At 45.4% G+C, this 17,897-nt stretch overlaps 1 protein-coding gene across 2 annotated transcripts in view; it reads right to left on the bottom strand.

The window, feature by feature from the left end:
• Positions 1-17,897, bottom strand: part of PDE3A (phosphodiesterase 3A) — a 376,123-nt gene that overhangs the window by 28,550 nt on the left and 329,676 nt on the right. For both annotated transcript variants that reach the window (XM_006121290.4, XM_075897857.1), the window contains 2 exons: positions 4,694-4,805; positions 491-604 (listed from right to left, as the gene is read on the bottom strand). In XM_006121290.4, the coding sequence (XP_006121352.2) occupies positions 491-604; positions 4,694-4,805 (226 nt within the window). The remainder of the gene's footprint in view (positions 1-490; positions 605-4,693; positions 4,806-17,897) is intronic.

The following is a 17,897-nucleotide window of genomic DNA, read 5'->3' as shown; positions in this document are numbered from 1 at the left end:
CCCATGTTGCCAGCTCTGTTCCCCTGAAATGATGATCCCCCTCCTCCTGTACAATGTCACCCCGATTTCCATGCTGCTGCTGGCTTCTTTCACCATGGCGTGCCCAGCCAGAAGCTGCTCCCCTTCAGCTACCCACCTCTGATGGGAGTATAGAAGTAAAAGTGGCAATACTGGGACACACCTACAATAGCCAGGTTTCATAGGGGAGACCATATTTCACTGGTAGGAGTTTTTCACAGCCATGAATTTGATACGGCCCTACATATAGTTGATGGAAATTCATTGGAAAGACTGGGACTACCATACACCAATAAATATTCTAGCACACATTAAATATCTAATATATATTGCTGAAATTGCATGCCTTCTTCTGAAAGTTCTCCCTATGCAGCCTCCTTATTTTTATGATTTTTCTCTAGAAAATTAAATGCACCGTATTCCACAACCCATATTTTAAAATCAAAGGACAACAGTATATTAAAAAGAATACCTGAATCACTTGCTGACCCATGGTCATTCATCACAGTTGGGAGTCCTGGGACAGGCTGAGTGGTAAGGTACCAAACAGCATGTAGAACATCAGTCGCGTGAATTCTGTTGTGATCTAGGATACAAATTAAGGCAATCAATGACAGCATTATTAAACATGCAGATTTTTTCCTATCCAAGGGCACATAGCACCATCTACTGGATACCATGGTGAACCTCTTGGAAGTTTCAATTCAAGGAACAGTAAAAAACCAGCATACATTACAAGGCATGAGACCACCACTTATTTTACAATGCTGTAAGTGTTCAGCTTTCCTTTTACCAGTAAGTTGCTTTTATACACTAGGAACGACAAGGAGAAGCTATGGAGGAGCACCACTTTCTCAAGAGACAGAGAAAAGAGGGAGCTTTTGGAACAAGAGCCATGCTCCCTTCCACTTTCACTACACCTTTTGTTATGCAAGCATCATCCACCTGGTTAATACATGGGGTGAATCCTGGCTCTTCTAAAAATTGATGGAAAGACTCCCATTCATGTCACTAATGCCATGATTTCTCCTAGCTTCTAACAATAAGGCCTGTCTTCATTGCAATAATTAGCCTGAGTTATTCCACTAGCCTAGCTTGAGTGAGAGCAGCCACATCATGAAACAACAGTCAGGCTATACTGTGATTGGATTAGCATGTGATCAGCTGTGCTAACTCAAGCTGTTGCCTGTAGCTGCATCCCTGCTTAACACTGGCTTCAATCCACACACCCCAGATGGGCCAGCCAACTCAAGTTTAAAGCAGAGTACCACTGAACTTGAGCTAAAGGTGCACGCATGGAGATGGGAGTCAGAGTAGGGACAACACTAGAGTTACACCTTGAGCTAATACCACAAGCACACGGGTCCCTATATAGATTTTACTGATCTCTGGTATCGATCTTTAACTATGCAGCAAGTGGGAAAAGGGCCCTTCAACTCCAGAGGAACTTAAATGTGGTATTTCTTTAGCAAAGGTAATAAGATTCTGGGACAGAGCTCTAGGAACCAGGAAACTATTAGATTATGTATTTCTATACAGATTCACTCAGTAAATGTATCCCAATAACATCCAACATGTTCTATATACAGTAATATGTATCTCTACAGGAGGGATGTGAATGGTTAACGGGCAGGAGCTGAAGCAGCATCCCACCCACTGCAGGCAGAGAGCTGCTCCAGCTCTGAGGGACCCACGAGCTGGCTGACAGTGGTGGGCCCCGCCTTGTCCCCCCGTACAGTAGGCAGGGGCTGCTCCAACCATCCGGCTGGAGCAGCCCTTGTCTGTGGTGTTGTGTGTGTGTGGGGGGGGAGAGAAGAGTCATTCCAACATGATGATGTTTAAGCAGTTAACCAATTAAACTGGATTTTACATCCCTACTCTGCAGTAAATCAGATTAGGGATGTTAATATGAGCTTACTTTACTAATCGAGTAGTTGCTAGAATTTTTATCAACTACTCAATTAGTTAAAAGGGGAAGGCAGACAGCTCAGTCCCTGCTTGTACTGGGTCTGGGACCAAACCCTGCTGTGACTCTGCAATTTAAAAGGCAGTAGGAGTGTGGTCCCAGACCCAGCGTGAGCAGGGACTGAGCCAGGCTGCCTGCCTGGCTCCTAAAACATGCAGGCAGTAGCAGCTTCCCTGGCCTCTATCTGAGGCAGCAGCATGTGAGAGTGGGGCGGCAGCATGTGAGAGCAGTACCACAGAGACAGTGCTGGGAGGAACTGGCTTTTAAACTGCCTCCCCCCCCCCCCCAGCACCGGCTTCCCCCCACCTTGCTGCCTCTGATATATAGGCAAGAAAGGAGAGGGGGGGATGCTAGTAGTTGACTCTTTTACATCCCTAAATCAGATATCTATATATAGAATCATAGAATAATAGGACTGGAAGGGACCTCGAGAGGTCATCGAGTCCACCCCCCCCCCCCGCCCTCAAGGCAGGACCAAGCTCCGTCTACACCATCCCTGACAGATGTCTATCTAACCTGTTCTTAAATATCTCCAGAGGGAGATTCCACCACCTCCCTTGGCAATTTATTCCAATATTTGACCACCCTGACAGTTAGGAATTTTTTCCTAATGTCCAATCTAAACCTCCCCTGCTGCACTTTAAGCCCATTACTCCTTGTCCTGTCCTCAGTAACCAAGTGGAACAAATTTTCTCCTTCCTCCTTGTGACACCCTTTTAGATATTTGAAAACCGCTATCATGTCCCCCCTTAATCTTCTTTTTTCCAAACTAAACAAGCCCAGTTCATGAAGCCTGGCTTCATAGGTCATGTTCTCTAAACCTTTAATCATTCTTGTCGCTCTTCTCTGTACACTTTCCAATTTCTCCACATCTTTCTTGAAATGTGGCGCCCAGAACTGGACACAGTACTCCAGCTGAGGCCTAACTAGTGCAGAGTAGAGTGGCAGAATGACTTCACGAGTTTTGCTTACAACACACCTGTTGATACAACCTAGACTCATATTTGCTTTTTTTGCAACAGCATCACACTGTTGACTCATATTCAACTTGTGGTCCACTATGACCCCTAGATCCTTTTCCGCCATGCTCCTTTCCTAGACAGTCACTTCCCATCTTGTATGTATGGAACTGATTGTTCCTTCCTAAGTGGAGCACTTTGCATTTCTCTTTATTAAACCTCATCCTGTTTACCTCTGACCATTTCTCTAACTTGCTAAGGTCATTTTGAATTATGTCCCTATCCTCCAAAGAAGTTGCAACCCCACCCAGTTTGGTATCATCTGCAAACTTAATAAGCGTACTCTCTATCCCAATACCTACATCATTGAAGATATTGAACAGTACGGGTCCCAAAACAGACCCTTGCGGAACTCCACTTGTTATCCCTTTCCAGCAGGATTTAGCACCGTTAACAACAACTCCGTTGTTAACCGTTAACAACAAATACATATGGGCATGTATTTGCTCTTTAACCCACAGCCATCTAGCATAGAACAACTGGGATGTCTGCTGAAAGCTATTCCAGATCACAGGTTGGAAATCAGTATCCTACAGCATCTCTCATGTGGAAGCATATCACAGTGTGCCTATCTCTAACTTAGCTCTTCTGCAGGAATGGGCAATTATTCCAACAAAGGCAGACAAGGCCGATAGTGACACCAACCAATAACAAACATGGTGAGATAAAAGTCCCAGATACCTATACACTCTCAAAACCAGAGCCAGAAGATAAGTAAAGAAAACACCCCAAATCCTAAATGCCAAATAGAGAGAAATGTGAGGACAGAGTTACGCTTGACAAAATTCTGACTGAGCTATGCATATTTTTAGCTTTTTGCACAGGAAAAAAAAGCTTCTGTCAGAAAGTTACTAAAGTTCTGCATTTTACCCACTGGAGGGCGGTATGGTGCTAGAACAGAGTACTGGCTCCCAGTCAGCTAGGGAAGCAAAAGAGATAGTACTTTGAAGCCCGCTCTCGTGATCTGAGGGGAGACACATATAGCATGGACTGCTGTGCTGTGCTGGGCTGGGCTGGGCTGGGCTGGGCTGGGGGGGGGGGGGGGGAGGAGAGGGAGGTCAGACAGGGGCTCAAAGGCTAGTGAGGGAGGACAGACTGGAGAAGGGGCTGAATGGGAGTGGAGGTGGAGAGCCACATAGGGGGGCGAGGAGGGGGGTGGTTTGGTAAGGAATCTGTCAAAAAAAAAAAAAAAACACCTAACATTTCCTGAATCTTTTTTTTTTTTTTTGTCTGCGTTGTTACAAACATACTTGCTGCCAGGTATTTTGAAATGAGTGACCAAAAATAATTAAAACTGTTGTGATTATATTGTGTTTTTTTGACAAATAAAATATGAACAACTTTACAGAATCAGAAAATATTGTGAACAGAAATTTTAATTCTTGGGTGCAGCATTCCTTTAGGAGTACAGAGAGTTCAGAAACAGTCTTCACAGAGGACAATTGATTTAGGAGTGACACATGTATTGACAAAATTGGAAGATACTCACAAAGCTTTACATACATCAGATCCTGAACACCAAAAGGGAAATACTGTTCTTACGCATTTAAGACAAAATGTAGCCCTTGCAAAAAAAAATAGCTGTAGTGACTGGGGAGAGGAAAGAATGTATACAAATATTTGTTGAACATGTTAAAAAGTCAATGACATCTGAGCAATAGACTCTTATTTGACCTGCAGTTTTACTTACAAGGTATCTCCCGATATCCACACTCCAAGGCATGAAAATAATTCATGAACTCCATCTTTGGAATTTTAAAGGCTTCAAATAGCCCCATGTCTTCAAAAAGCCTGTATGATACCTGGAAAAGGAAAACAACCATGATGCTAAGTAGACCAAAAAAGCTGATCCTATTAAGTCACTTGGTATATCCCTACTCAATACAAGATTGTTCCCTGTGGCATTTTTTTCCACATGTATCATCTGGCTTAGTTCATGTCGGGGAGCTGAGGCACACCCAGCTAAATAGGCTGTTTAGAAAGTGTTCTTGTTATTCACCCAAATGTTCCTCTTCTTTGTACTCTCTTTGGCTGTGTCCAGACTCAAGGGTTTTTTCGAAAAAAGTAGCCTTTTTTCGAAAAAACTTCTCCTGCGTCTAGACTACAGCCGCGTTCTTTCGAAATTAAATCGAAAGAACGCGGCTTTTCTTTCGACGGCGGAAAACCTCATTTCACGAGGAAGAACGCCTTTTTTCGAAAGTGCTCTTTCGAAAAAAGGCGTTCTTGAATGCAAACAGGGCTTTTTCGAAAGAGAGCATCCAGACTGCCTGGGTGCTTTCTTTCGAAAAAGTGGCTTGCTTTTTCGAAAGAACTGCTTGCAGTCTAGATGCTCTTTTTCGAAAGAGGCTTTTTTGAAAGTATCTTTCGAAAAAGCCTCTTTCGAAAGAGGCTTGCAGTCTAGACGTAGCCTTTGATTGTTCAAAGCAATTCTTCTCTGATGGTTACCCCCTTCCAAAACATGTATCTGGTTATACTCCTTGTTCTTGAACTTTAGACAGCCTACACACAAAGTTTTAAGTGCCTCAAAATGTGGTAGCGCCTCAAAAAAACCCCCCAAAAACCCTACACCACCAAGTGAAACTCAAACATGTGGGGGGAGATTTAAAAAGCAGATAGGAATTAGAATCTTTGAAAATCTCCCCCCCACATATCCTGTCCCAAAGAGTACGCATTGACATTTTTTCTGCACTTTGCATAATCATGTAAACAGATGAAGGAGAGGAGGAAAAGAAGAAGCACAAGACTGTCAAATAAAGTGGGCCTAATAAATGATTTTGCTATTTTTCAATATGGTTGGTAAAATTACAGAAGTGAGTTTTCAGGAGGAATATGACTGAAGTGAAGGAATTTTCAGTAGGGAAGTGACTCAGAGCATGCAAGCATGGAAGAAGGTTACAGAGAATTTTGGAAGAGGCGGTGTTAAGACTGGTAGCAGCGGTGGAGTGAAGAAGCTGATGGGGGAATAGAACAGAAGACAATGTCAGCAATGCAGACAGCAGTTTTATGATATAGGCAGAGCTTGAAAGCATTGACAAGTTTCAAATGTATACATAATGTAATGGGACCTAGTGAAATGCCTATATTACGTTATTCCAAATTTCCCTTTGAAATCAGCCTCTGCAGCATTTTTATTAAATGTTCTTGTCATAAGGTGCCTAGAACCAAACAGGGATGTTAAGGACAAGTCGACTATCTAATAGGCAAATGCTTATCGGATAGTCGACTAGTTGCTCTTCTCTTCACTGCCTCAGTCACATAGAGGGAGCGAAGGAGGGAACAAGGAGGGGTACTTCGAAGCGCCAGCGCTGGAGGGAGTCTGGGTTTGGTGCGGCACTGCTGCTTTGAAATGCCGTGGCATTGCTGCAGGAAGTGCCGCTGGGGCAGTGCTGCAGGAAGCCCAGGATCAACTGTGCAGTGCCACCCTATCAACGAATCAAATAGTCAATGCAAAAATGCATTAACCATTCAATCAGTGAAATACTCGATACTTAACATCTTTAGAACCAAGCACTGCATTCTGTGTGTGTTCCCACTAAAGATGTCAAATCCTGTTTAATCAGTTAACCGGTTAAACGTTACGCAGGATCCCATGGACGGGGCCCGGACTAGAGTGGTCCCTGCCTCACTCACAGGCAGAGCTGGCAGCCCTGTGGAGCACACTACCAGCTGTGCAGGGCTCCAGGCACTTGGCGGCTGCTGGTTCACTAGTCATCAGTAAGGGTATGTCTATACTACAGCACTAATTCGAACTAACTTAATTCAAATTAGTTAATTCGAACTAAGCTAATTCGAACTAGTGCATCTAGACCTAAAAACTAGTTTGAATTAGCATTTTGCTAATTCGAACTAGCATGTCCACATTGAGTGGACCCTGAACCGAGGTTAAGGCTGGCCGGAAGCAGTGCCGGCAGGGCATCAGGTTAGGACTTAGAGCGTGGAGCTGCTGTCTCAGGCTAGCCGAGGGCTGTGCTTAAAGGGACCCAACCCCCAGCCCGGACAGACAGTTCTCAGGGGAGGACTTGCTTGTCTACCTCGATGAGGGACAGCAAAGCAGTCCTGGCTTGGAGTGCCCTGAGTGCCCACAGTCGGCACATCACAGCACTCGGCCATCAGCCTGGCTGCACTTGCCGCAGGCTGCCATCCATGGGGGGGGGGGGTCAATCTGCGGGCTGCAGGAGAGCTTCCACCCCAAGGAGCCCGCAGAGCCACCCCAGTCCTCCCCATCGGGGGCTTGTGCCCCATTCCTCCCTCACCTCCTTCCACTTACCCTTCCCCAGCCCCCCTTCCTGATGTAAAAAATAAAGGACATGTGTGTTCAAAAATAGAAACTCTCTTTATTGAACAAAACTCGGGTTGGGGGGGGATTAACCTCTGGGGAGACTGGGAAAAGGAAGTGGGAGAGGGGAAGAGAGAGGGTGGGAGAGGAGAGGGGGAAACCTTGGAGGAGGAAGCTGGAAGGGGGAAGACAGGGGAAGGAGGAGAAGGGGAAGTATAAAACGATGGTACACCATATCTTCAGTACAGTGTACAGACGTGGTCTCATCACCTCAAAAAAGATGTTTTGGCCTTTGAAAACACCAAATGAAATGAATGGGTAGCAGGCTTCAAACTAATAAAAGAAAGTTCTTCTTCACAAAGCAAATAGTCAATCTGTGGAACTCCTTGCCACAGGAGGCTGCGAAGGCTAGAACTAGAACAGAGTTTAAAGAGAAGTGAGATAAAGTCATGGAGTTTGGGTCCATGGAGTGCTATTAGCCAGGGGGTAGGAATGGTGTCCCTGGCCTCTGTTTGTGGAAGGCTAGAGATGGATGGCACGAGACAAATGGCTTGGTCATTGTCTTCGGTCCATCCCCTCCAGGGTAGCTGGTGTTGGCCGCTGTCGGCAGACAGGCTACTGGGCTAGATGGCTCTTTGGTCTGACCCAGTACAGCCGTTCTTATGTTCTAAGCTCAGGGTCGGGGGTCTCACTGGACCACCTTGATTTTTATGCAAACCTGCTCCTGGGTGGCCAGGCTGGCAGCTATCCTGCCCTAGACGGCCACTTTCCTGTGCCTAGTATGGAGGTCGTGGACGTTGGAGGCTTCCCCCCAAACCTGGATGAGGTCCACGATCTCCGCACTAGACCAGGTGGGCGCCCGCCTATTGCAGCCCCGGGCAGGCTCCTGGGAGTCACCAGCCTGGTCCCGGGAAGAGGCGGAGGGCGGGGTGGCAGTGGGTGGCTGGCTCGTGCCGTGCCAGGTGCAGGGTCTGCTGGCTAGGTGCTGGCAGGCTTGCACCTGGCACGGGCACCATAACCAGACCATGACCCTTTAAGGGCTCCAGGGCCGGGAGGGGGGCAGACGAGTTCCCCTGGTTGTGTCCAGAGTGACCACCAGGGCAAGCTGGGGAGGGCTAGCTTCCCACTAGTTCGAATTAAGTGGCTACACAGCCCTTAATTTGAACTACTTAATTCGAACTAGGCGTTAGTCCTCGTAGAATGAGGTTTACCTAGTTCGAATTAAGCGCTCCGCTAGTTCGAATTAAGTTCGAACTAGCGGTTTGCCTGTGTAGCGCCTATGAAAGTTAATTCGAACTAACGGCTGTTAGTTCGAATTAACTTTGCAGTGTAGACATACCCTAAGAGTGATGTTTAAGGTGTAACTGGTTACCTGTTCACATCCCCAATTCTCACCAGAGTTGTATCAAGGTGGAACCACTGTCTGCCAATTCTACCATATATTACAATTTGCACATGCAGTACCAAACATTGTACTGGCCTTTGTTTTGACAACATTCCTGAACCTAAATTAAGCTGCTGTCTCAATCAACTGCTGCTCCTTTCAGCGCATCACATGTTTTAACTGGGATCCACAATCTACACTGATGGGGGTGTTATATCCAACCTTTAAACTAACACTCTGAATATCTGGCCTTGGTAGATACATTAAAATAACTGTAATTAACGGATATGAATTTATAATCTGAGCGATCTTCCAGGTTTTTTTTTTACTAGGAATTTTCTATCAAGCAGAATTTTGGTGTGATTAATGCTGAACAATTCTAACAAAAATGAGAAAGGACGGGTGAAGGAGAGAGAGCACAAATGTAGTTTCTGACTCTGCCCAAAGGATCTCTCTCTGTTATCAAGTGTCTGACCATTGTGCTTCTGTTAGTAGAACCTGCGCACTGATCAGCTGCTACTTGGCACAGGGTACCAATGGCACTTGTTTGGTACTAATGCCCAGGAACATGATAGCAATATTGGAAAGTGTTGGCATGGTGAGCCATAAGCACCAAAGTTACCATCAACAGGAGCTGCTTGCTGTAGTGCTATAAAGGACACATCTGAGCAGCTTGAAATAGCGCTATTACAGTGCATGGACTATCCCTCTTTAGAATTCAGTGTCCAACCAAGATGAAAATATATAGCAGAACCATCAAAAAAGGGATACAACTCTTTCTTCAGTCACAGAAAGTTAGAAAACCTGAGGGCACCAAATATGGAAAAATGCTTCTAGAAAGACTCTTAGCTATCTCTTTAGCTATAACTTCAGTGGCTACAGGAGATTTGCAATGGAAAATCCCTATGCATCTTAGTTCTGGAGGCTAACCGTAGGCATTAGAGTATGGGTAACATGACGGGCTCAGGGCAGGAGTTAGTGCAAGAGTTCCAGGCATCTGTCAGAATTAGGCATGTCTTCTCTGAGCACAAAACACACTTCTTAAAATCTCTGATTTGCCATTGGGGAGAGAAAGAGAAAGGAAAAAAAATTATTATTTTTTTCTGAACTGAGGAAGGAATGAACCCCTCGTCCTCTAACCTGACTATATAAGAAAGTTACACTGAAGAGCTACTATTTGTGATAGGTCATCAACTTATCAACCCCCCCTCTTTACCTATACTGCTTTCTCTCATCTTTCTGTATGTTATATTGTTCTGTAGTTCCACACCCCAATCAATCACCCCCTAGTTTTCTTTTACCTACCCCATAGCTAATGCCTCCTTAACTTTATTTCCATCAATGTCTTACTCCTGTGTGGTACAGCCAAAATAAATAGAACGGAAATGGAACGAGAGGATAATATGTTGTGTGTATTTGCTGGGTAAAGTTTTCAACAGCAGTTAAGTGATTTAGGAACCTGACCCCATTTTAAAAATTGACCTAGGCAGTTAAGAGTGACCTTCGGCCCAATGACATGCACTTTTGATAAGGCTCTTCTGAAAACTTTAGCCTGTGCATTTAATCCTTAAATAAACCAAAGTATTTTACCAAAAACTGTCAAAACCCCGTGAGGGTTATGTACCCAGAGAAGGCCCAGAGCATCTTAAATATAGGAAGCTGCACCAGAGTCAGCAGCACATGAAAACTGACTGGAGGTTTCTTCAAGACAGGCACCAATAGCTCTCTAAAAAGAGAAGGATTATAGCCAGAACCATAGTCAGTGGGTCTGTGCATTGCATAAATCAGCTAGGACAAACCTTATAAAGGGGGAACCAACAGGCTGTATTCTACCTATGCCCTGTGGTTTGCTGAGGTGTTGCAGCCATGTTTGTCCCAAGATATCACAGGGACAATGTGGACAAACGAATATCATTTATTGGACCAACTTCTGTTGGAGGTAGAGATAAGCTTTCAAGCCAGACACTGCTCTTCTGTAGGTCTTGGAATTGGTCCCTTGTATGTGCTCACTACTTACTTTAAACTATCTGTTCAATCTTGAATTTACCTGTAACTCTTAGTATCTTTCCCAAGCCTGATGAGGACCTCAGGGTAGCTCTGAAGCTTGTTTCTCTCACCAACAGAAGTTCAATAAAAAAGGTATCATCTCACTTAGCTAGTCTCTCTATGCCCTATAGTAGCAGTGAGAACTCACTTGTGAAGGCAGCCTTTTCAGCAAGGGCCTACGATTTCTAAACACATTAAACAACTGTGGCCATATTTCTCTATGCTGAATATGGGACACCTGGTAAAATTACTCATAGTCAAGTACATTCAGTGGCAATCACAGTGCTATTCAGTACAAATGATCAAATCATAAAGTTGACAGAGTCCCTGTGAAAAAGAAATACTAGGTAGTTGGATTCTTTCTATTGATTTATCTTCCTATTTTTAAGGTTCTAAGGTTTCACATGGGGAGGGGTGATGCATACCCCTATCCTCCCCCACGCCACTCATAGAGAGATGTGACACACACTCCTGTACACACCTCTCATGGGGGAGGGGGGGGGGGACTGACTCACCTGACACTCACTACCCAGCTCTTGGCACGCCATGCTTGGCTGGGCTCCCAGGAAGGACCTGTTTCACCTGGCACTTGGTGCTATCTCTTCCTGAGGCTACACATGGGAGCACACTCAGGGTCACGTGCTCCTCCCTAAGATTTCTGTCAGGGAGCACATCAGAGGGTGGCCAGCAGCAGCCTTTTTGCACTGTGTGGGAGGGAAGGGATGAGAGCTGCTTCCAGCTATGGGGAAGGGGGTGATAATTTGGCTCATGTCTTTGAAGAGTTCATGCCATCCTGACCACACAGGGTGAAAGGCAGCTCACGCCTCCTGGTTATTGCTAGCAACAGACCTAACTCAGCTGCCTCCTGTCCCCCTGCAACAGTGTGGGCAGGAAGGGGTTAAGCCTTAAGGATGCACTGTGCACCAGGGCCCTGGGAACCTGACTGCAGGGGCTTGAACAAACCCAGCCAGAGAAGTTGCTCAGCAGGGGAGATCCTTCGGAGACAGAGCAGGCCTGTGCTCCTTAGGGGTAGAGCTCAGGGGAAAAGAGTGCTGAGCCCTTGTTCTGCGGCTGTTGTGGAGCCTGCAGGTTCAGGAGATATAGAGGTGGGAAATCGCTACCCCTGCACTAGGGATGTTAAATTTAGATTAATTGGCTAATCGAATAGTCAATATAATTTGCTTCGACTATTCAATTAGTCAATAAAGGTGCCTCTGCCCTTTTTAATTTCAAAGGTGAAAGCGCTACGGGGAGTACAGGGTCAATGGGGGACTCAAGCAGTCCCCTGCTGGCCCCATGCGCCCCACGGCATTTCAAAGCAGCAGCACCACATGGAGCCTGGGGTCAGCTGAGGACTCAGGCTCCATGCAGCATTTCAAAGTGGCAGTGCCGTGTGGAGCCCAATATCAGCAGGGGAGTCCCCAGCTGACCCCAGGCTCCACACAGTGCTACCACTTTGAAGAAGCTCTTTGTCTTTCCCTCCACTTGCTGCCTCTTTTGGATAGAGGCAGCAGGCTGGGGGAGGGGGAGGAGGAACAACTAAGTTGACTAGTGTGCTGACTACCTGATAAGTATTTGCTTATTCGAAAGTCAACTAGCTATTCACATCCCTACCCTCCACACCAGTCCAGAGCATAGCTGAGGAGCGGGGAGGCTACCTCATACTAGTGCTGTGCAGGGCTCTGAGATACACAGGGCTCAGCTCCTCCTGGACAGTGCTCCTGGTCAAAGGGTCTTTCCCATTTTTACGAAAAAGTCAGGATCAATATTTCTTCTAATCATTTCCATACATGCGAGGCGTGATGTTTTTGGATACACTGAGGCATGTGTGAAAGTTCACCACCAACAGAAACAAAGAACCTAGGTGTGGGTGTTTTGCTAATCAGCTGGGCAGCATGAGTATCTCCCGAGTGGCTGCAAAAGTGCACAACGTATGGGACAACTGATCAGGACACCCGAAGAGGGCTTAAAATACAGGACTATTCCTTTAAAAATGGAACATCTGGTAATCCTACGTTAAATTGCATGGAATAAATACATTTCAACAAATGCCCTTTGTTTGGCAAGTAGTGTTACTTCCCTCTCTCATTCCTTCTGTTTTTTTTCCCTGTCTATGAAGAGCTTAAATGCCTAAATGCATAATTTATATATCAAACGTGTCTGGCATCTGTTAAAACAAAAACAAACCCTTCCAGTGAAATGATTTTAATAGATGTTTCTTTCAAAGAGGGAACTCATTATTCACGTGTTGCTTAGCACAACCATCTTCTACGTACAGCTTATTACAGGCAGTCCCCGGGTTACGTACAAGATAGGGACTGTAGGTTTGTTCTTAAGTTGAATTTGTATGTAAGTTGGAACTGGCGTCCAGATTCAGCCGCTGTTGAAATTGACCAGCAGCGACTGAATCGGACATGCCTGGGGCAGAGCAGCTGGGGTGCTGCTGGGTTGGTCCAGTAGCGCCGCACCTCGGCGCTGTGGGACCAACCCGGCAGCCCCCCCAGCTGCTCTACCCCAGGCGTCAGCGAGAAAAGCCTGGTCTTTTTTGGGGGGGGGAGGCGCAGCTAGTGCGCCCCCCTCCCCAGCAGACCAGGGAGACGCGGGCGGCGGGACCCCCGAGATGCGCCGCGGTCCCGCCGCCCGCGTCCTCCGCGGCTTTGCTCCGCGTCTCCCTGGTCTGCTGGAGGAGAGGGGGGTCCCCCAGCAGACCAGGGAGATGCAGAGCAGCTTTTCTCGACACGGAGGACGCGGGCGGCGGGACTGCCGCGGCGCGTCTCGGCGGTCTGCTGGGGGGAGGGGGGCGTGCAGCTATTGCGGGGTTCCCTCACCCCGTTCGTAAGTAGGGATCCAACATAAGTCGGATCCACATAACCCGGGGACTGCCTGTATAGGCACATGGATTGTGCCCACAGTAGCTAGGAAGATTGTGTACAGCTAAATAATTAAGTAAATATATTCTTATGTATAGGAATCTAGAAGCCTACGTTCCCATCAACATTAAGACAAAATAAATCAGAAATAAGATGACACAGGAAATTGAACAAGTACTTATGAAAAAGTTTGGCCAACCAGGCAGGTGCGCCAATGCTTTCTGAATATAGTCATGTTCAGGTTAGGTGAGTTTCTGGCAGTCATGAGTTCAACAAATTAGATCCTGCCACCAATAATGCCCTGACTCCAAAACCCCAATATTTCCATTCATGGGTTATTAATTTTCATTCAGAAGAATCCCTCTTTTAAGGAACAATGTTCCCTACAATGAGATTTCCCATGCCATTCTTTTCTTTGTGAAGAAACATACACATGATCAGACTGTGGCCAATAGCCTCCAGCAGCTGCTAGCTGTGAAATGTTTCCCAGGGGCTTTATTTACAGGGACAGAATCGGAACCTTGACACTGTAGATTCCCCTAGAATTTGAGCCCTGGCAGTTTGGTAATGGTCAGAGGGGAGATGCTTCCATTTCAAGCTATACATTTTCTTCCAAACTCACCTTTCTTTTTAAAGCAAACTGGTTTCTTCCTTACAGGAATTACAATTAGAAGAGGGGATAAAATAAGTGTAAAGTAAGGCATTTTCAAGCAGAGAGTTTTGTTGTTCCATTCTTAAGTGAGATTTTTCTGGAAAGGTCTTTCTACCCCTTTGTTTATAGGTTTTTCTGTGCTGCATTTAAGTGCTTTCCATTGTATTAAACAAGTATGCTTTTATGGACACAGTTGTGTGGGGCCTTTTTTATAGAATGGCTAAATCAATTTAACATTCCACATATAAGAAAGCAACATCTCAAGTAGCCTTAAAAATGCTAGGCCAGCATTTGCTTTCTAAGCCAAACACCCGCCTGGGGGCACATGTCAACTCCTCTTTATTCCACCTCATACATTTTGGATTGTGGGGCATGCATTGTTAATTCCTCTGGTTAATTTTCATTCTTTCTATTTTTTCTTTTACAAAGGGAAGACCATTTAATTGTGGAAAGCTGAGATTAAATCACCGATACGTTGGTTTTCCTTTTTTCATTTCACTTAAAGACAAACTGTGATATAAATTACACATCAGAAAAGTCAACTAACACCCTGGTTTGTTTGTTTCTTTTAAAAGGCTCATTTAGTTTAGTCACTGTGCCGCCTCATTAGTGGGAAGACATCTTCATTTTAAATCCAAATTAATCTTCTTCCATTCTGATCTTGGTCATCCCATTTACACTGATTTCTTTGTAAATGGATTGTCATCAGAAATGTTGAAGCTTGAAGTTAAGGATGCAATTGTTGTTCATGCTAAATAAATTATAAACTATCCTCACATTTTGAAGCACTTTAGATGGTGCTTAATATCCCTCATCTTACGTATCTGCCTCTCACCCAGGACACATCATTTGGTCTGTGACTAGTGACAACTCATTCGAAGTGTGAAAAGTGCTCTTATGTTCAAGCTGGTTTTCTAAACACCCAAGCTCTGCAGGTAAAAGCAGAAGGGGCAAAACAAAATGGCAATGGTGGAGAGTAGTGGCGACTGAAGTGGGGACAGCAGGGGAAAATGGCTGGGGGAAGTGTGTTGTTTCATGCTTTCTCTGTTAAGAACTGATAAGTGAAATACAGAGGCATATGAACAATCCAAAGATTTTGTTTAGATCCCATTTGTTGGGTGTGTCATTGAGCAAATGTTTAAATAAATATACAGGAAGTCCCCGGGTTACGTACAAGTTAGGGACTGTAGGTTTGTTCTTAAGTTGAATTTGTATGCAAGTTGGAACTGGTACATATTGTAGGGGAAACTCTAGCCAAACATTTCTACAGAGCTCAGTTTTATTCTCCCACACCTCACTTCCCTCAGTCCTTTATTCTCAAGCTGAGGTGTCTGCTGAGAAAAGCCGCTCTGCGTCTCCCTGGTCTGCTGGGGAGGGGCGCTAGCTTTGTGTTTCCCTGGTCTGCTGGGTGGAAGCAGGTAGTGCGGGGTTCCCTCACCCCGTTTGTAAGTAGGGATCCGATGTAAGTCGGATCCATGTAACCCGGGGACTGCCTGTACTCAGAGGGGGAAATAGCTAATCCTGCTTTTCACTATATTTAATTGCTGTGTATTGGCCTTGTTATTGCAACGCATAACAGAAAGAGCTAGACAAAAAAATCTGTCAATTGTAGAACATTCTAAATGATCACCAATATACAGACTAGACTTTCCCTTTACCCTAGAAGGAATCCAGAATATTGGCAAGCTGGTTTAGCACAGCTGTTACATACTGAGGTATCGGATGGAGTTGCCATTGCTGACAAGGAAACAGCTCAGTGAGTAAATTCTAATGTCACTCTGAATTAGTCTTTTTCCCTGGTTGGCTTTTGAATTATCTGTATGCATCTGAAAAAAATCAACAGCTAATGGACCTGGACTTGATTTAGCAGTAAGGGCATGGCTAGACTTGCTTTCACTATCGAAGAAGATATGCAAATCCGGTGCAAACTTGCATATCATCTTCGATTGCTTTTTTGAAAGAGGTTCTTTCGTAAAAGAAAGTAATCTAGACGTGATTCTTTCAAGAAAAAAACCCTTTTTCGAAAGAAATGTTCTTCCTAAAAAAAAAAAGTGAGGTTTACACAGTTCTTTCGAGGAAAAAACAACAACCCTTTTTTTGAAAGAACCGTGTCTAGATTACTTTTTTGAAAAAACCTCTTTCGAAAAAGCAATCGGAAGAAGATATGGAAATTCACGCCAAATTTGCATATCTTCTTTCGAAAGTGAAAGCAAGTCCAGATGTACCCTAATTGGTGTTTGTTTCACTAGGGACTGGTTAGCACATTAACTTCTTTAGGTTAGATCAGGGGTCTCCAACCTTTTAAAGCGTGAGATCACTTTTTGAATTTAAGTGCAATCTAAGATCTACCTCAAACCCAAATATCCTTGCCTCGCCTCTCTCTGAGGCCCTGCCCCTGCTCCATTCTCCCTTCCCTCCCTCCCTCCCTCCCTCCTTCCCTCCCTCCCTCCCTCATCCTCCCTTACTTTCACCAGGCTGGGGCAGAGAGTTGGGGTGCAGGTTCTGGTCTTGGGTTAAGGGATTTAGAATGCGAAGAGCTCTGAGACGAGCCTGGGGCAGGTAGCTGGGTTGCAGGAAGGGGTTCTAGGTGCTGGCTTTGGGAGGGTGTTTGGATGCAGAGGGTCTTAGGGCTAAGGCAGGGACTTGAGGTATAGGAGGGGGTTCATGACTTAGGTAGGGGTTCAGGATGTGGGCTCCAGCTGGGCACTGCTTACCTCAGGTGGCTCCTGGATGGTGGTGCAGTGGGGCTAAGGCAGACTCTCCCCTGCCCTGGCCCTGCGCCACTCCCCAAAACAGGCAGCAAACTTGCTCTATCCCTAATCCTGTTGTGCCCCCCTCTCTGCTCTGTGGAGATAGGATAGAGGGTGGGAAGAGGGCACCTTAACATCAGTGCCCTCCACTTCTTCCCCTGCCCAGCAAACAGGAAGCTCCAGGGGGAACAGCTCCAAGGCAAAGGGCTAGAGATGCGCAGCAGTGGGGGGAGGGGCAGCTGAAATGCTGCACTTGATAGCCATGGGGCGAAACGAGTCAGATCCAGATCTACTGGCTGGTGACCACCGAGTTAGACATTTAAACTCAATTAGCATATTTAATGCTTTCCAGTAGCCTCCTGCACACATTACACTATAGAAGGGAAACTATCACTAAAAAACAAATTTGTTCAGAGGTTTTGTCCTGATCATACATTATACACTTTCCTCTTTACAAACCATTATCTCACTACAAGGGAAAATGGCCCATTTGCCACTGTGCCATCAAGAGGCGAACAACAGAGGCCAACAACAGAGGCCAACAACAGAGGCCAAGGAAGTCCTGATGATAACCTGGCCAAGAAAATACTGATGATAATTAGGGTGCAAGTTGTATTGTGTAAATAAAGGCTGTGTCAGCATCTTCCTGCAGGTTCTACAGGAGTAACAAAAGGTTGGCAGTTAAAAAGGAACCTTAGCAGATTATCATCAGCTGAATCACATATGTATTAGATGGATGGTTAGTATTTACTGGTAACATGTTAACTCTTTAAAAGTGAGGCACAGGGCTGAGATAGTAGGATCAGATGTTTTTCATGTATCTTGGTCTCATGTACAGTTTGACTAGGATCGGAAATGCAAGAGAAGACCATATCTATTCTTTTGGGTCATTTGTCTACTTGTTGCCCTATACTCC

Source organism: Pelodiscus sinensis, chromosome 1 (assembly GCF_049634645.1).
Source record: "Pelodiscus sinensis isolate JC-2024 chromosome 1, ASM4963464v1, whole genome shotgun sequence".
Lineage (NCBI taxonomy): Eukaryota > Metazoa > Chordata > Testudines > Trionychidae > Pelodiscus > Pelodiscus sinensis.
This window is presented reverse-complemented; position numbering and strand designations above follow the sequence as displayed.